Source organism: Musca domestica, unplaced genomic scaffold (genome assembly GCF_030504385.1).
Source record: "Musca domestica strain aabys unplaced genomic scaffold, Musca_domestica.polishedcontigs.V.1.1 14, whole genome shotgun sequence".
Lineage (NCBI taxonomy): Eukaryota > Metazoa > Arthropoda > Insecta > Diptera > Muscidae > Musca > Musca domestica.
The window spans coordinates 7205540-7222659 of record NW_026712192.1 but is presented as its reverse complement, the minus strand read 5'-3'; the positions used below and the strand labels follow the sequence as shown (position 1 = coordinate 7222659).

At 35.0% G+C, this 17120-nt stretch overlaps 1 protein-coding gene across 2 annotated transcripts in view; it reads right to left on the bottom strand.

Annotated features, from left to right (window-relative positions):
• The window catches only part of LOC101890227 (mannosyl-oligosaccharide alpha-1,2-mannosidase IA), a 442542-nt gene that overhangs the window by 293220 nt on the left and 132202 nt on the right, over window positions 1-17120 (bottom strand). Inside the window, exon 1 of one of the 2 annotated variants that reach the window (XM_059119160.1) lies at window positions 14049-15988. The exons of the other annotated variant lie outside the window; for it this stretch is intronic. Within the exon in view, the coding sequence (XP_058975143.1) occupies window positions 14049-15230 (1182 nt within the window). The 5' untranslated portion in view covers window positions 15231-15988. Of the gene's footprint in view, window positions 1-14048; window positions 15989-17120 lie in introns of those variants that run through there. 2 annotated transcript variants of the gene reach the window in all.

Sequence of the window (17120 nt, the reverse complement as noted above, 5' to 3'; positions counted from 1 at the left end):
CCAATGGAATTGTTATGAATGGTACTATCATTGGCAGTACGAAGAGAGTCTGAAACGATTCCGATGAAGATGACAATTTCTGGAGAAATCATTTGTGGCTTCCCCGAAAAATCCATGGTCGATTATGGGTATCAATGAAAATCTTATGAAAACTACTTGCATTACGAAACGGATAGGAAAAGGGGAACAATTCCGAGATACATGGAAATATTTGAAGACATCTTTCGAAAAGTATAATTCAGTTGTCCATTATGACGTCCTGTTCAATTTTGAAGGCCCATACTATCCATTAGCATTACAGAGGAAGCCTGGAATATGATAATTTCCGGAGAAATCCTTTAAGAAATCCCTTCTGTTGTCGTAACTTTGCGATATGAAAAACCCCGAAACACGCGGCTTCTATTTTTAGCTCTACTTTCAAAATCTGCTTGATTTTCCTCGTGATTTGCAGGCCCAATATGGGTACCAATGAAAATGTTATGAATGGTACTATACATTGGCAGTACGAAGAAAGTCTGAAACCATTCCGAGGAAGATGACAATTTCTGGAGAAATCATTTAAAAGAGATAACCCAATTGACCGCAGTAACTTCCTCGAAAAATCCATCGGTCGATCTTATGAAAACTACTTGCATTACGAAATGGATAGGAAGAGGGGAAAAATTTCGAGATACATGGCAATATATGAAGACATCTTTCGAAAAGAATAATTCAGTTGTCCACTGTGTCTTCCTCCTCAATTTTGAAGGCCCAATATGGGTACCAGTGAAAATGTTATGGAGGATACTATCCATCTGGAAGTCTGGAATGATTCTGAGAAACATGATAATTTCTGGAGAAATCCTTTGAATAGGATAACACCACCTCTGTTTTCGTAACTTTGCGTTATGAACTTTCAAAACCCCGAAACACGTATCTTCCATTTTTAGTTCTACTTTCATAATCTGCCTGACTCTCCCCGTAATTATTGAAAACATTGAATTTTGTTGCTCAGTGTTATTTAAAAAGTTGGCCCTTTGTGGGGGGAGATGCCGAAGGTTTGGGCTTATATTGTCCATTTTCGCACTTGCCATTATAAAATAGATACAAAAATAATAGCATGTGAAAATTTTGATAAGAATGCAGTGGAAAGTCGACCAATATTATCCTTCAAGAATTATGGCAAAAAAACGGATATCAACTCGAAATGTCCTGACCACAAATTCTCCCAAAGAGACCTAGAGTATACAACGATTACTCCGATAAGAAACATTTTGGTCATATCAAATTATATATACTCTTTGCGGCCATAAGGCTGAAGGTATAAAAATAAATGTTTCCACCAAATTAAATCCACCTCCAAGGAAAAACACAAAAAAGGACCACACACTTTCAGAATTGTTTCTTGTTTTTTTTTTTCAAAATTTATTATAAATTACAAATCACCAAAAAAGACGAAAAAGAATAACACAAAACCTTTTCATCTTCGGCAATTATCTCGTCAAGTCTGAGCAAAGCGGTTGTCATGTCCTGCGGACAGAGGCATGTGATAAAGAAATTACCATGGATGTAGAATCAGCGAGCAGAGGAGCTTGGGCCAATATAATGACCATATGCCATCAAAACACAAAAATTTCTCCGTCCTCTGCAAATACCTTGCTTCAGGTAGTCATTGAACTGTTGCCGAAAATTACGTTCGAATGCAAATCTACACAGCTGTATATCAGCCAGTCTTGTCAGTTGGCCAGCCAATGGGTCAAACAGTGATTTGTTAAAAACGGTGTTATTTATTTCATTTAAATGAAAATTGCCTTCATTAAGTCATTATGATCGCACGCATATTCACTTAATGGCACGCATGCGAAAGAATTTTTTTAGCACGGACACACTTGGCTTGAAAGAGACCGGAAGGCAGCAATGAGCGAAAAGGCTTGAAAGAGACCGGAAGGCAGCAATGGGAGAAAAGGATTTCTGTGGGAGACACCGATATAAGGATGCCACTATTTGTTGGTTTATTGAAAAGCTATTGAACGGTATTAGGCCAAGGGTTAAAGATGCAGTTAAGAGTTAAAGATTTAGAGAGAGGCAGAGAGAGAGAGAGAGAGTTTAAAATACACTTACGTCTTCAGTATAGGCTATATTTACCAGATATTGTATGTCAACATGTATGAGATTTGAACGAATTTGTTCCAAATAAAAATTAACAAGTAAAAAAGCTGAAAGTTCGGACAGGCCGAACTTTGAATACCCTCCAGCATTTGGAACGCATTTGACAATTCTCAAAAACAATAAAATCCGTTAAAATTTCTGTTAAAATCTTAAAAGTACCGAATGTAGCTGTTATATTAGGGTCTATACGATGACATGGACCTGCATAGGTAACTTTTGTCATAAGTCATTACAATATTCAAATGCGGAACTTAAAAAAAATCGGTTAATAATGTAGCTAAAATCATCAAAATACCCAATATCGGGAGGAACCGTTGTATGGGGGGCTATACGAAGACGTGGGCCTGCACAGACAATTTTCTGTCATAGGCTGTAGTATCCACTACGAACTTCGAATACCAAATTTAAAACAATTCCGGTAAATAATGTCGCTATAATCATCAAAATACAAAATATCAGGAGGTTCCGTTATATGGGGGCTATACGAAGACGTGGACCTGTACAGACAATTTTCTGTCTTAGGCTGTAGTATCCGTTAAGAACTTCAAATACCAAATTTGAAACAATTCCGGTGAATAATGTCGCCAAAATCATCAAAATACCGAATATCGGGAGGTACAGTTATATGGGAGCTACACGAAGACGGAGACCTGCACAGACAATTTTCTGTCTTAGGCTGTAGTATCCATTACAAACTTCAAATCGTATGTGGGGGTTATACCAAAACGTGAACCTACATGGTCCATTTTCCAATATACCAATACCAAAAGTCCTGCTGACATAATATATATTTGAGTAAAATTTTATCAATCTACTTCAATTCGTTCGGAAGCTAGAGTGATTTCCACAGAAGGACGGACATCGCTAAATCGACATAGAATTTCATGCTGATCAGGAATATATATATACTTTGTGGGGTCTAAAATGTATATTTCGAGGTGTTACACACAGAATGACAAACTTAATATACCCTCCATACTATGGTGGAGGGTATTAAAAATTGTATATGTACGATAAGATTTCCGAAAAACTCGCTCGATTTCGAGTAAAGATTGAAATTCCCTCGAAATTGAGCGAAAGCACTCCTGGGAGTAGAAAACTTAAACGAGCAAAACTCTAATTTTCCGTGGTGCTCAAATAAGGGCGAGACAGCTCTTATTGAGCGGAAGCACCCCAGGGAGTTGAAAAAACAAAACTAGCAAAACTCTATTTTCTGGTTTCGCTCGACTTTGTGTTGATGGAAATACTGAGTACCAAGTCTGAATGGAATCGAATGTTAATTTCGCGTTTTATGAGCTTCATGAATATTCAAAAAGTTGACCCTATTGTGGGGGAGGTACCAAAAGAAGTGGACCGATATATTCCACCTTCACAGCAGATCTTGTGTTAGACGAAATAATGGGATTCGTTAAATATGAAGAGAACCGGATGCTTATTTCGGATTTTAAAGTCGTTTTGGTTATTCAAAACTTTTACCCTTTTTGGGGGAGGTACCTGAAGAAATGGTTCGATCTCTACCATCTTTATAATAGATCTTGTGTTGATGGAAATATTGAGATGTGCCAAGTCTGAATGGAATCGGATGTTAATTTCGCGTTTTATGAGCTTTATGGATATTAAAAATGTTGACACTTTGTGGGGGAGGTACCAGAAGAAGTGGACCAATATATATTCCACCTTCACACCTGACCTTGTATTAATAAAAATATTGAGGTGTGTGCAATATAAAGAGAACCGTATGCTTATTTCGGATTTTATGATCGTTTTGGCTATTCAAAACTTTGATCCTTTGTGGGGGAGGTACCACAAGGAATGGTCCGATCTCTATCATCTTTATAACAGATCTTGTGTTAATGAAAATATTGAGCGTTACAAAGTCCGAATGAAATCGGATGTTAGTTTCGGGTTTTAGGAGCTTTATAGATATTCAAAATTTTGACCCATTGTGGGATAGGTACCAAAAGGAGTGGACCAATATATATTCCATCTTCACACCAGACCTTGGGTTAATAAAAAATATTGAAATGTCTGAAATATAAAGAGAACCGTATGCTTATTTCGGATTTTATGATCGTTATGGTTATTCAAAACTTTGACCCTTTGTGGAGGAGGTACTAGAAGAAATGATCCGATCTCTACCACTGTTATAACATATCTCGTGTTGATAGAAGTAACGACTAGAATCATATGTTAAATTCACGTTGTATGGGCTTCATGGATATTCAGAATTTAGACCCTTTGTGGGGTAGGTTCCAGAAGGAGGAAAAGAGACCCTTGTGGAGGAGGTACCAGAATAAATGGTTCGATCTCTACAATTTTTTAAAAGATCTTGTGTTGATGGAAATATTGAGATGTACCAAGCCTGAATGGAATCGGATGTTAGTTTCGCGTTTTATGAGCTTCATGGATATTCCAAATTTTGACCCTATATATGTGGGGTACCAGAAGGAGTGGACCGATATATCCCATCTTCACAGCAGATCTTGTGTTAGTAGAAATAATGGGTTGTGTAAAATATAAAGAGAACCGTATGCTTATTTCGAATTTTATAATCGTTTTGGATATTTAAAACATTAAGGTACCAGAAGGAATGGTCCGATCTCTATTTATAACAGACCTTGTGTTGATGGAAATGCTGAGTACCAAGTCTGAATGAAGTCGGATGTTAATTTCACGTTTTAAGAGCTTCTTAGATATTCAAAATTTGTACCTTTTGTGGGGGAGGTACCAAAAGGAGTGGAGAGGTATGTCCCATCTTCACAGCAGATCTTGTGTTAGAAATAATATTATGTGTGAAATATGAAGAGAACTGGATGCATATTTCGTATTTTATAATCGTTTTGGTTAATCACAACTTTGACCCTTTGTGGGGGAGTTACCAGGAAAAATGGTCCGATCTCTACCATTTTTATAACAGATATTGTGTTGATGGAAATGTGTCAAGTCTGATTGGAATCGGATGGTAATTTCGTGTTATACGAGTATCATGGATATTCAAAATGTTGACCCTTTTGTGGATGGATAAATTCCATCTTCACACAAGACCGTGGGTTAATAAAAATATTGGGATGTGTGTAATTTGAAGACAATCAGACTCTTATTCCACATTTTATAAGAGTTATAATTATTCAAAAAGTTGCCTCTTTGAGGGGGAGGTACATGATGGCGTGGGCCGATATTTTTCACTGCCAAAATTATTGGGTTGTTCAAAGTTTGTACAAAATCGGATCATACTTTCTCTTTCTGTGCAATAACATAGTGTGTTGAAAATTTCGACCTTATGTGTGGGATTTCGACCTTTTTTGCGGGAGGAGCGATATTGCCCACCTCCGAACTCGATCAAGGTTTGACAATAATATTACAATGTACCAAATTTAGACCAAATCGGACACTCCCTTCGAGAGCTTTGTGCGCACCAGCCATACAAACGGACGGACATCCCTGAATCGACTCCAAATGCCTCGAAACGGATTTGTTCCAAAAAGACCTCTCTTGCCATATGGCTGAGGGTATAACAAGCAGGTTCTACTCTTGCCGAGGACACTTTTATTTATTTATTTTTTTGCTATGACTACAGTAAACATACGACCGAATGTAGGATACATTTCGATGAAATTTGGTTTTGTGAATAAATTTCCTCACTTATTTTCTGCACTCTCTCGCCCCGTGGAAGAACAGAAAAAAACATGCTGCCACAAAGGGTGTAAACACAATTTTATTTTGTTCGGCATAATGTTCGTGGTTATTATTTATTTTCCATACGACAATTTACGTAACTGTTGTTCCGTGTTTTTCTCTTCATTTTTTGCGAAAGCTCATGTTTTTGCTGTTACTTGCTGGAAACTCCTGCCGCCGATGCCGCTGCTGCGGCTGCATGTAATTAATGGCTGAATTTTACGCTTTTTTAGCTGTTCTTTTGCACAACATGCGTTTGTTGTTGTTGCTTTCTCAATTTTTGCAAAATTTCATACCCAAATGAGCTTCATTAATTTTGCTCTTTGTCTTTGTCGAACATGTTGTGGCATCAAGACTCCTTCGTACCTAAAGTAGGGATGTAGGAGGTGGATGAATCACAGAAAAAGGTGTGGACGTTATTTGTCAATTTAAAGCGACGGCGGGTGGCCAATCGACAATTAAGTGTTTTTTTAATGGCTTGTAGGATTGTTGACTCCTTTTTTTCATTGCAGTGAAATCAAGCCAAGGAAATGAGTGGCTGAAGATAGCTTTCATGAGATAGACTTCATAGTCAATCCTTCATAAAATATATTACACTGTGCAACACAAAAAATTAAAGGAAACTTCAGCAGAGTATGAAAGTAGAGCTACTGAAGACACGTGTATCGGTATTTTGAAAGTTCGCATCGCAAAGTAAAATAAATGGAGGGCCAATCATAGAAAATATGAAGACAAAAACTTAAAAAAATACTTGAAATCGGGGGTATATTTACAACTTTTCCAAAAAGTGGGTCGATATAACCCATTTTCTTTACCAATGATTCTTGGTGTAATCCAACGATCTCTATCAAACTTCAAAGGTCTATCCTAAATATTGCAATATATATGTCAAAATATAGGGGTACCCTTATATACAGGGTGAGATGAAAAAACTGCAACCAACTTCAGACTCCTCTCATTTTTTAACAACTTGTCCGACAGCTGTTAAAATTATTCCAGTGACAGCTCCTTATATTGTTTACATTTTGGTGAGAATTTTCCAGAAAAAAGTTATTCGTGATGGAATTCAAGCGTGATAGTGCGATTTCTTTATATTTGGCTGGGAGAACCACAAGTGGCAGGTCTTTAAAGCACTACAGCATTCAAATGTGAGTAAATCTATTGTGTCTCGTACCATCGCTCGTTACCGTGAGACTGGTAGCGTAGCCCGACGTCAAGAAAGTGGACGGAAAAAACAAAACATCAACAGAAATGGTTCGAAATGTAAAGAAGCGACTTGATCGAAACCTGCGTCGCAGTGGCCGAAAAATGGCTCGTGAGGTGAACATATTGCAATATTCCTTTCGGCAAACATTGAAAAATGAGCTCGGGGTAAAGCCATTGAAATTCCAACAAGTAAAAAAGCTGTAAGTTCGCCCGGGTCGAACTTTGAATACCCTCCACCATTTGGTACAAATTTGGAAATTTTCAAAAAATTAAAATCTATTAAAAATTCTTTTAGAATCTTAAAAATACCGAGTGTAGCCGTATATAAGGGTCTATACGACAACGTGAACCTGCATGCGCAACTTTTGTCACAAGCCTGCATGGACAATTTTCTGGTATAGGCTGTAGTAACCTTTACGAACTTCAAATATAAATTTTGAAATAATTCCGGTATATAGTGTCGCTAAAATCATCAAAATACCGAAAATGGGGGGGTACCGTTAAATGGGGGCTATACGAAGACGTGGACCTGCAGAGACAATTTTCTGTCATAGGCTGTAGTATTCATTACGAACTTTAAATATTAATTTTGAAACAATTCCGGAAAATAATGTCTCTAAAATCATCAAAATACGACATATCGGGAGGAACCGTGATATGGGGCTATACGAAGATGTGGACCTACATGGCCCATTTTCAATACCAAAAGTCCTGCAGACATAATACACATTTGAGTAAATGTTTATCAATTTACTTCATTTCGTTCGGAAGCTAGACCGAATTTCACAGACGGACAGACGGATAGACCGACGGACATTGCTAAATCGACATAGAATTTTATGCTGATCAGGAATATATATACTTTGTGGGGCCTAAAATGTATATTTCGAGGTTTAACAAACGGAATGACAAACCTAATATACCCTCCATACTGTGGTGGAGGGTATAAAAAGTGCAAGAACTTACACCTCAATAGAAAGATAATAGACTCTAAAGAGCTAAAGAGTTGCTTCGCTTGGCCGAAAGTGGTGAAGTGGTGCCGAATATGGTGATGGTGTGTGCCGCCATAACAGCCGATGGTCGCTCTCCGCTCGTATTAACCTCATAGACCGTGGCATCAGAATAAATGCCGAATATTATGCCGAAAATATTCTGGAGGGTGTGTTAAAGTTTTGGGCACGCAAACATTTTGTCCGCAAACCTTGAACATTCCAACAGAACTCAGCACGCGCCACCCAAGAATGGTTACAAAATGAGGTTCCTCGCTTCATTTCTAGCACACAATGGCCACCAAAATCTCCCGGTTACCAAACCGTTGGACTATTGTGTCTGGAGTATTTTGGAAAGCAAGGTTGGCACTAAAAAAAACCAAAGTATCGATCACTTCAAGCGAGCGCTTCGCCGGGAATGGACCAAAATACCGCAGAGCAACATTCGGGCAGCGTGGGATGGTTTCATTGGGCGTTTGAAGGCCATAATTCGTGCCAAAGGTGACCAATTCGAAGAAATCTAAACTTATTCTAAAATTTAATGCTTTTTCCGACATTTTTGCTTTCAGTCAATAAAATTTAAAAAAAATGTAAAAATTATAGCGTTTGACTTTGTAGCAGTTTTTTTATCTCTCCCCGTATATAATATAGTCCAAACCTGGCACGTCGCAATATTTATATCATATTTATTTAGGTCCGATACGAAATGTCCAATATTGGCCCATTCCCTCCGGAACCCACTCAACAATTTGAAAAATGATAATTTGAATGATACTTTTCAACTTACATTTAATTTATATTCCTGCTTTTAAGGTTGTAATCATACTCACATGACTCCTGGGTCCAGTTCTCCCATTAAGGAGAAATGCTCTCAACTCACCTGAAAAGAAAATAAAAAGAAAACGACATATTTGCGATTAATTATTTCTACTTGGCCATCATCATTAACACATTCTAAGTAACTCATTTTCAAGTCACAAAATGATGGCAATTTGTCAAAAAATCAGTCGTCCATCCAACCATCCATCCATCAGATCCATCCACAAAACTGTTAATGAATGCAGAAATAATAACAACAAATGCCATGGCAAAAAAAGAAACTATATCGATTTCAAGATGGAAAATATTCTCAGAATGCTTTGGTATTGGCTCAATTCCAAAGAATCCAAAAAAGGATCACAGCTATGTTGGCCCGTAAAAAATGGCCAAAAGAACTTTTAAATTAGCCATCAATTGAAGAAGGGGGTAAGGTAAAGCCAGTCATTTAGTTATTTGCAGTGTCCCCTTTTTTGCAGAAAAAGTATCTGAAGCCATAACAAAAAAATGAAATGAAATACTGTCAACTATTGAATATTCAAAAGCTCCATTGAATTGAATGGCAATTTTAATGTGAATTTAGACGAACCGAAACATCGCCAATTAATCAGTTGTCCCGAAGCATCATTCAAAGCACCACCACCAGCACCACTGTATACTCTTAACACGAAACCAAGCGATGCGAAGCCCAGCCAGCCAGGTAGTCATTCAGTCAACTCAAAGTTGTCAATAGCAAATGCCGACCGGGCTTCCATTTCGCCATCAAAAAGCGAAGTGCAAGCAAACTGTTAAAACTATCCGACATTTGCCAGCGGCATCGAAAACCCAGATCGAAGCAACAAATGCAATCCGAGCTGCAAGCAGAATTTAATGACGGTTAAATAATATGGATAATTAACATTTTCACATGATTGAATATGGCAGCAAAAAGGTAGTAGAACGAATGGTCAAGTTGGCGATCTGCATGTGTGTGTGAGAGAGGGAGAGAGAGAGGTGGAAAATTAAAACAGAAATGCATTATTGAGGGAAAAAATTGCCACTATTCGATGGAAAGTTGATTAAAAGGAAGCAATATTAACCGGAAACCGGAGATAAAGCCAGGAATGAGGAAATCAAATTTATTAACGCAATGTGAACCCAAAATTAAACTACAGATAATTTTCACATATGTCCGAAATGTTGGGAATGTTAGTGGCATATTAAAGGAAAGGAAGATTTTAAATAAAATAAGTTGAATAGTATCAGTCGGTTTTGGCGACAGATGTATGCCCCAGCCTTGAGTTATGATTATTCTAACTTTTAACCCTTTATGGGGGAGGTTCCGGAGCAGTTGGAAACTGTTGTCCAATTCGAATCTGACCAAAGTCTGATATAAATATTACAACGTGCCATATTTGGACTATATCGTCTATTTACCATATTTTATATGAGATGTGTGCAAATGTGTGAAAAATTTGGAAATATGTGTGAGTTACCATTTACCGGATGCTTATATCGCATTTGAAATCAAAATTTTGAGCCTTTGTGGAGGAGGTACCAGAAGAAATGGCCCGATCTCTAAAATCTTAATAGCAGCTCTAATGTTGATGAAAATATTGAGATGTACCAAGTCTGAATGGAATCGGATGTTAGCTTCGCGTTTAGGAGCTTCATTGATATTCAAAAAGTTGACCCTTTGTGGGGGAGGTACCAGAAGGAGTGCACCGATATATCCCATATTGACAGCAGTTCTTGTGTTAGTAGAAGAGACAGCAGATCTTGTGTTATGAAGAGAACCGGATGCTTATTTCGGATTTTATATCCGTTTTGATTATTCAAAATGTTTACCCTTTGTGGGGGAGGTACCAGAAGAAATGGTCCGATCTCTAAAAACAGCTCTAGTTTTGATGAAAATATTGGGATGCGTCAAGTCTGAATTAAATCGGATGTTAATTTCGCGTTTTAGGAGCTTCATGGATATTCAAAATTTTGACCCTTTGTGAGGGAGGTATCAGAAGGAGTGGACCGATATATCCCATATTGACAGCAGATCTTGTGTTAGTAAAAATAATGGGATGTGTGAAATGTGGAGAGAACCGGATGCTTATTTTAGATTTCATAATCGTTTTGGTATCAGAAGGAATGGTCCGATCTCTACCTTCTTTATAACAGATCTTGTGTTGATAGAACTATTAAGATGTGTCAAGTCTGACAGGAATCGGAAGTTAATTTCGCGTTTTAGGAGCTTCATTGATATTCAAAAATTTGACCATTTGTGGGGGAGGTACCAGAAGGAGTGGATCGATATATTCCATCTTTACATCAGACCTTGGGTTAATAAGAATATTGTGATGTGTGTAATTTGAAAAAATCGGGCTCTTACATTACATTTTAAAAGAGTTACAATTATTCCCCTTGTTGGGGACGTTCGTGATGGAGTGACCTAGAACTGAAGCAAATATTAAGATTTGCAAAGTTGGAGTAAAATCTGATTATCTTTTCTCTCTCTCTCTCTCTCTCTGTGCAGAAAAATGTTTTCTATAATTACATTTCGACCTTTTGTGGTACCAGAAGGAGTTGACCGATATTGCCGATCTCCAAAGTCGATCTAAGTTTGATAATAATATTACCATGTATTTGAGGAAGCCGTATAGCTGGAACTCTTGAATGTGGAATGAGGTTCATTGATGGAGTATATGATAGATGTGGTCAACGGTTTTTGGAAATTCGCACTATAAGTACAAAAATTACAACCATGTACTACAATTGGTACCATTTCGTATCATGTGAACGGTTGGAGCTAAAAGTATGAAATTTGGAATGGGAATCAAGGTTGAGGAGTAGAGTCGATATCAGCAGGTAGTTTTGGAAGTGTGAAAAGTACTAAATTGTACTAAATTTAATACCATTTGAATTTGGATAAAAACGGGTAGAGCTGGAATCCTTAAATTTGAAATAAATATCGCTGACGGAGGGTAGGATTGGAATATGAAAGAAGTTTTCGAAATTTGTACTTATGTGCACGAAAAGCACTAAAGTGAACTAATTTGATAAAATTTGGATTTGGTTGAACTGATAGAGATGGAATTCTGAAATTTAGAAATAAGACTACTATAGCATTCTAAGACTGAGGAAAAATGGTACAATTTAAATTTTGGAGAACCAATGGAGTTGAAATCTTGAAATTAGGACTGAAATTAGGACTGGGGTATGTAGGAAGTTTTGGAAATTGGTACTTATATGTACTAAATGGTACTAAATTTGGTACAATTTAAATTTTGGGAGCACCAGAAAGTTGGAATCGTGAAATTTGAGCATAAGATTTCTATTAGACAGGAATGATGTAGGAAGTTATGAAAATTGGTGCTTCAGTATTCTAAATTGTACTAAATTTGGTACAAATTGCAATTGTGATGAACCGATGGATAACAGATAATAAAAATAAAAGGGGATAGAGCTGGAATCCCGAAATTTCGATATTGAGGTCTCTGTTGGTATCGGATGGTGATTTAGGAAATGTGTACTATAATTGTACGAAAAGTACTAAATGGTACTAAACTAGACATTGGATGAAGGATGAAAGCCTTGAATTTGATATTAACGTCTCTGTTGGTATCTGTAATTGAGATGTAGGTCATTTGGGAATGCTTTACATATTTCCACGAAAAATTCCAAACGGTACTAAATTTGGTATGGGATGAAAGGAGAGGGCTGGAATCCCGAAATTTGGTGTCTGGTGTTTGCGGTTAAGATCTTCAGGTGGTTTTGGAAATGTGTGCAACAAGTGCACGAAAAGTACTAAATAGTACTATATTTGATGCAATTTGGAATTGGGTGAACAGATAGTGCTTGAAATCGGAAATTTGGAAGAAGGGTCGCTATATAGGTGCAGCCTGGTTTGGATGATAGGAAAGAGATAAAATTACGAAATTTATTATTTATCTGAGGTTGGGATAGGTAAATTGTTTTGAAAATGCGTACTTTAACTTTAAAAAAGAGTTCAATGCTAATAAGCTTGCCATTCGGTGAAGGTATAGAGCTGAAATCTGCAAATTTGATATGGATATCACTGTTGGTGTCTGTAGTTGAGAGCAAAAACCACCTTTTAAAATGCGTACTATAAGCGTACGGAAAGTGCAAAATGCCACAAATTATGAGTTTCTTGTAGTTCCGAAGATAATGATTTTAAAATTGAAGGACGGCTACTTAAAAAACCTATAAAGGTTAGATACATATTAGTGGAGAAAATCTCAATTTCACGATTTTTATCACTAATAGCTTCGGAACTACACGAGATATCAATGCATATGACGCCATTTTAAGTTAATTTCAGACTTAGGAATTTTTCGAATTTTCTGACAAATGATCGCTCAAATTGAGGGAAATTGCAAAAAAAGGGTCCACTGAACATAAACTAAGAATGAAGCGGTGTAGAGTTAATGGTTTCAAACTTCCTCGACGTAATTGTTAATTAAAATGTTTTTATTCAGCAAGTTCTTTGTAAATTAAAATTTGTACGAAAAATTTGGAAGTTTGATAAAAAAAAAAATTAAGCTAATTAAAATACCTTTAAGTTTTCTCTGGTTTACTAACTCTCTCACTCTCTCTCTTTGTCTTCATTAACCCTTTCTGAACCAGAGAAAAAAAATCATCTTGGTTTTCGTCTTTGGAAATTAAATTTAATTTTATCTTGGCGGAAATCTTATCGGGTTCACGTTATAGTCGAAGGGCTGATTTATAGATAATTAGTAAGAGGTCTTTCAAACTAATAATAAAGGTGTACCCTTACGTGAGGAGAGTTATGCCTTGTGGCAGACCTTATGGAAGTTTAAATGGAGGTTTCATTGTAATTCCAAAGAGAGCTTTTATAGCAATCAAAAATCAAGAAATATGAACATTTTTTTAATCTGCCGAAAACTTTTCGCTGAGAGTGTAACATTTTGTCCCCCCTGCCCAGAGCAAATAATTAGGTTAAAATCAAACTTCATGGGAATTCTTGCCGGCGGCTCAAAAGCTATTTGTCATTATTATTGGCGATGAGATCTACTCTAATCCAAACATTACAAAATACTACGGAGTATCTCTCTGTCCGCCATTGTCGTCAGATGACGTCTCACAAATCGATTTAAGGTAATAATTCCCAGACAAATTCTCTGCCGCGTCTTTTCATGCTGTTATGGAAATGATAAATGATTGCGAGCGAGATTATTTGGAATTGGTTTGAGTTCAAGTTACCTTTTTAACATAATTGCGTTTTTCAAAATCAATCATGCCGGGATTATGATCTTCAATGCTTAATTGATTTGTTGCCACTGATGAAGATGATGGCAATGGCGAGGCTGCTGCTGCTGGTGCTTCTGAACCAATAAAAACGGTTTCACCACTTGATGGCTGGTTGGTGGAAGCGGGGAGAACGGTGGCAGCAATGGGGCCTGGTGAAATTGTAACATCATTTAAAGATGATGCATTTACTGCCGATGAAGTTGTGGAATTTAAGGAATTATTTAAAAAGCCTTCAAATGTTTGCGTTGCCAATGACGATGAGGAGGCAGAGGAAGAGACCATGGCTTTGGTTAATGGCAAATGAACAACGGCATTGGATGTGATATTCTTGGCATCGCCAGTTAGGCTGGAATTCAAGGTGGTTTCATTTTGAAAAGTTGATGTCACCGTTGCCAAGAGTGGTGGCATGGTGGTAGATGTTGTTGTTGCTGCTGCTGATTTAGGACCATTTTGAGCATTTCCTCCAAAATATTTGAGGGTCTCATTTAATTGTTGACGAATTTCTGATGTGGCTGGCACTGATATGGATTCAATGTGACCATCAATAATGGCGCCATTCAAAGGCGCCACCAAATCTTCAATAACGGAGGCAGTTTTTTGGACTGATTCAGAGGATGCTCCCTCCCGATTTTTGATGCTATCAAAGGATGACACCGATGATGTGGCATTACGGCTGGAGTTAACCGCTGACTTTTGCTGTGGCAAGCTATAGTTACTGATACCAATTTCAATGATTATTTTATTGTTCGAATTTGTGGCGGAGATATGAGGCAAGGTTGGCTGTTGCTGTTCGACTTGTTGTTGTTGCTGGTGTGGCTGAAGATTTGCTGTATTCTGCTGGAAACGCTGCAGATTTTTCGGATGATTAGCTGTTATGTAGTTTAAATCGCTGCGCGACAAATGATGCTGCTGCAACGTGGAATACTGCTGCTCAACGAGGGCAGCTCGTGTCTGGGCCGCATTAGCACTGTTGGCCGCCGCCGAATCACTGGCAACCTTTTCACGCAACTTGATGATGTTCGAAATGTTGATACTGTTCGTCAGTGTGATGCCGGTAATGAAGACCAAAACGATTGTGAAAATGACACCGAGTATGACTAACGTGGGCATGCGAAAACATTTCTTTGTGCACATTGTTTGTCGTACCGCAGAACAAAATACCGACACGAGACGAAACGAGGACGAGAGACACGTTTAACGAAAAAAAAAAAAACACAAGAGACACTTATGTGTGAGGGAGCCCGTACGGATCAAGGCGAAATGACTAATGCGAGTTAATTCCGAAATGCCAATGGTGAACCGCAGGTAGCTAAAGGTGGTTGATTGCTAGGAGTCAAGATCTTCTGATCACTTTACACCCATGGAAAAAATGTTAGTTAATTTATTATTATTTTCTGTTAAGGCACAAACATTTGGGTGTAATTTTCAATTTCGTTAAGACAAAGAGCAAAGCTTCAAAATTCCATAGAACATTAAAAAGAGGTTTTCATTTTGTTCAACATTTTGTATATTATTATTATTATTTTGTTTTTGTTGTTTTTCGGTTTGTGTGAATATTTTAAACTTATTTTTTATTATTTCTTAAAAAAAACTTTATATTTTTTTGCAATTTATTTATTTTCTTTATTTATTTATTTATTTATTTTTTTTGTTTAAATTTTATTAAACTTTTGGATCTTCTTCGGTTAGAATTTTATTCGATTTTAAGTCCACTATATTTCACAGTTTTATAAGTATTTTTCTCTGTATAAAGAAAGACGTTAAAAAATTTAGGACTGCATGTTCCTGTATGACGTTACGAAAGTGATGCCGATAGAAAAACACAATTCCAAATGGGGGTTCCGCAAAGTTTTTTTTTAATTTTTTTTATATGTATCTGTTTTTTATTTATTTGTATTTTTATTTTTTTTTTTGTTTTTTTATTATTTTATTATTTTTTATTTTTATATTTTTATTTTATATTTTTATTTTATTTTTATATTCTTATTATATTTTTATATTTTTATTTTATTTTTATATTTTTATTTCATTTTTATATCTCTATATTTTTATTTTATTTTTATATTTTTATTTTATTTTTATATTCTAATTTTATTTTTATATTTTAATTTTTATTTTGTTTTTATATTTTTTTTTTTATTTTTACATTCTTATTTTATTTTTATATTTTTATTTTTATTTTATTTATATATTTTTATTTTATTTTTATATTTTTATTTTATTTATATATTTTTTTATTTTTATATTTTTATTTAATTTTAATACTTTTATTTTATTTTTATATTTTTATTTTATTTTTGTATTTTTATATTTTTTATTTTTAAAGTCTTATTTAATTTTTATATTTTTATTTTATTTTTATATTCTTATTTTATGTTTATATTTATTTTATTTATATATATATTTTTTATATTTTTATTTTATTTTTATATTCTTATTTTATTTTTATATTTTTATTTTATTTTTACATTTTTATTTTTATATTTTTATTTTATTTATATATATTTTTTTAGTTTTATATTTTTATTTAATTTTTATATTTTTATTTTATTTTTATATTCTTATTTTATTTTTATATTTTTATTTTATTTATATATTTTTATTTTATTTTTATTTTTTTATTTTTATATTTTTATTTTATTTTTATATTTTTATATTTTATTTTTATATTCCTATTTTATTTTTTTATTTTCATTTTATTTTTATATTTTTACTTTATTTATATATTTTTATTTAATTTTTATATATTTATTTTATTTTTGTATTTTTATTTTGTTTTTATATTTTTATTAATTTTTATTTTATTTTTTTATTTTTATATTTTTATTTAATTTTTATATTTTTATTTTTTATTTTGTTTTTATATTCTTATTTTATTTTTATATTTTTATATTTTAATTATTTTTTTTTAGAAAAATTAAAAAAATATTTGGAATTCTGCTTCTCACACTCATGTCGTCATACAGAACCAGATCGGTAGATTTTTTTAAACTGAAGCAAATAAAAAAGTATTACCATTTGATA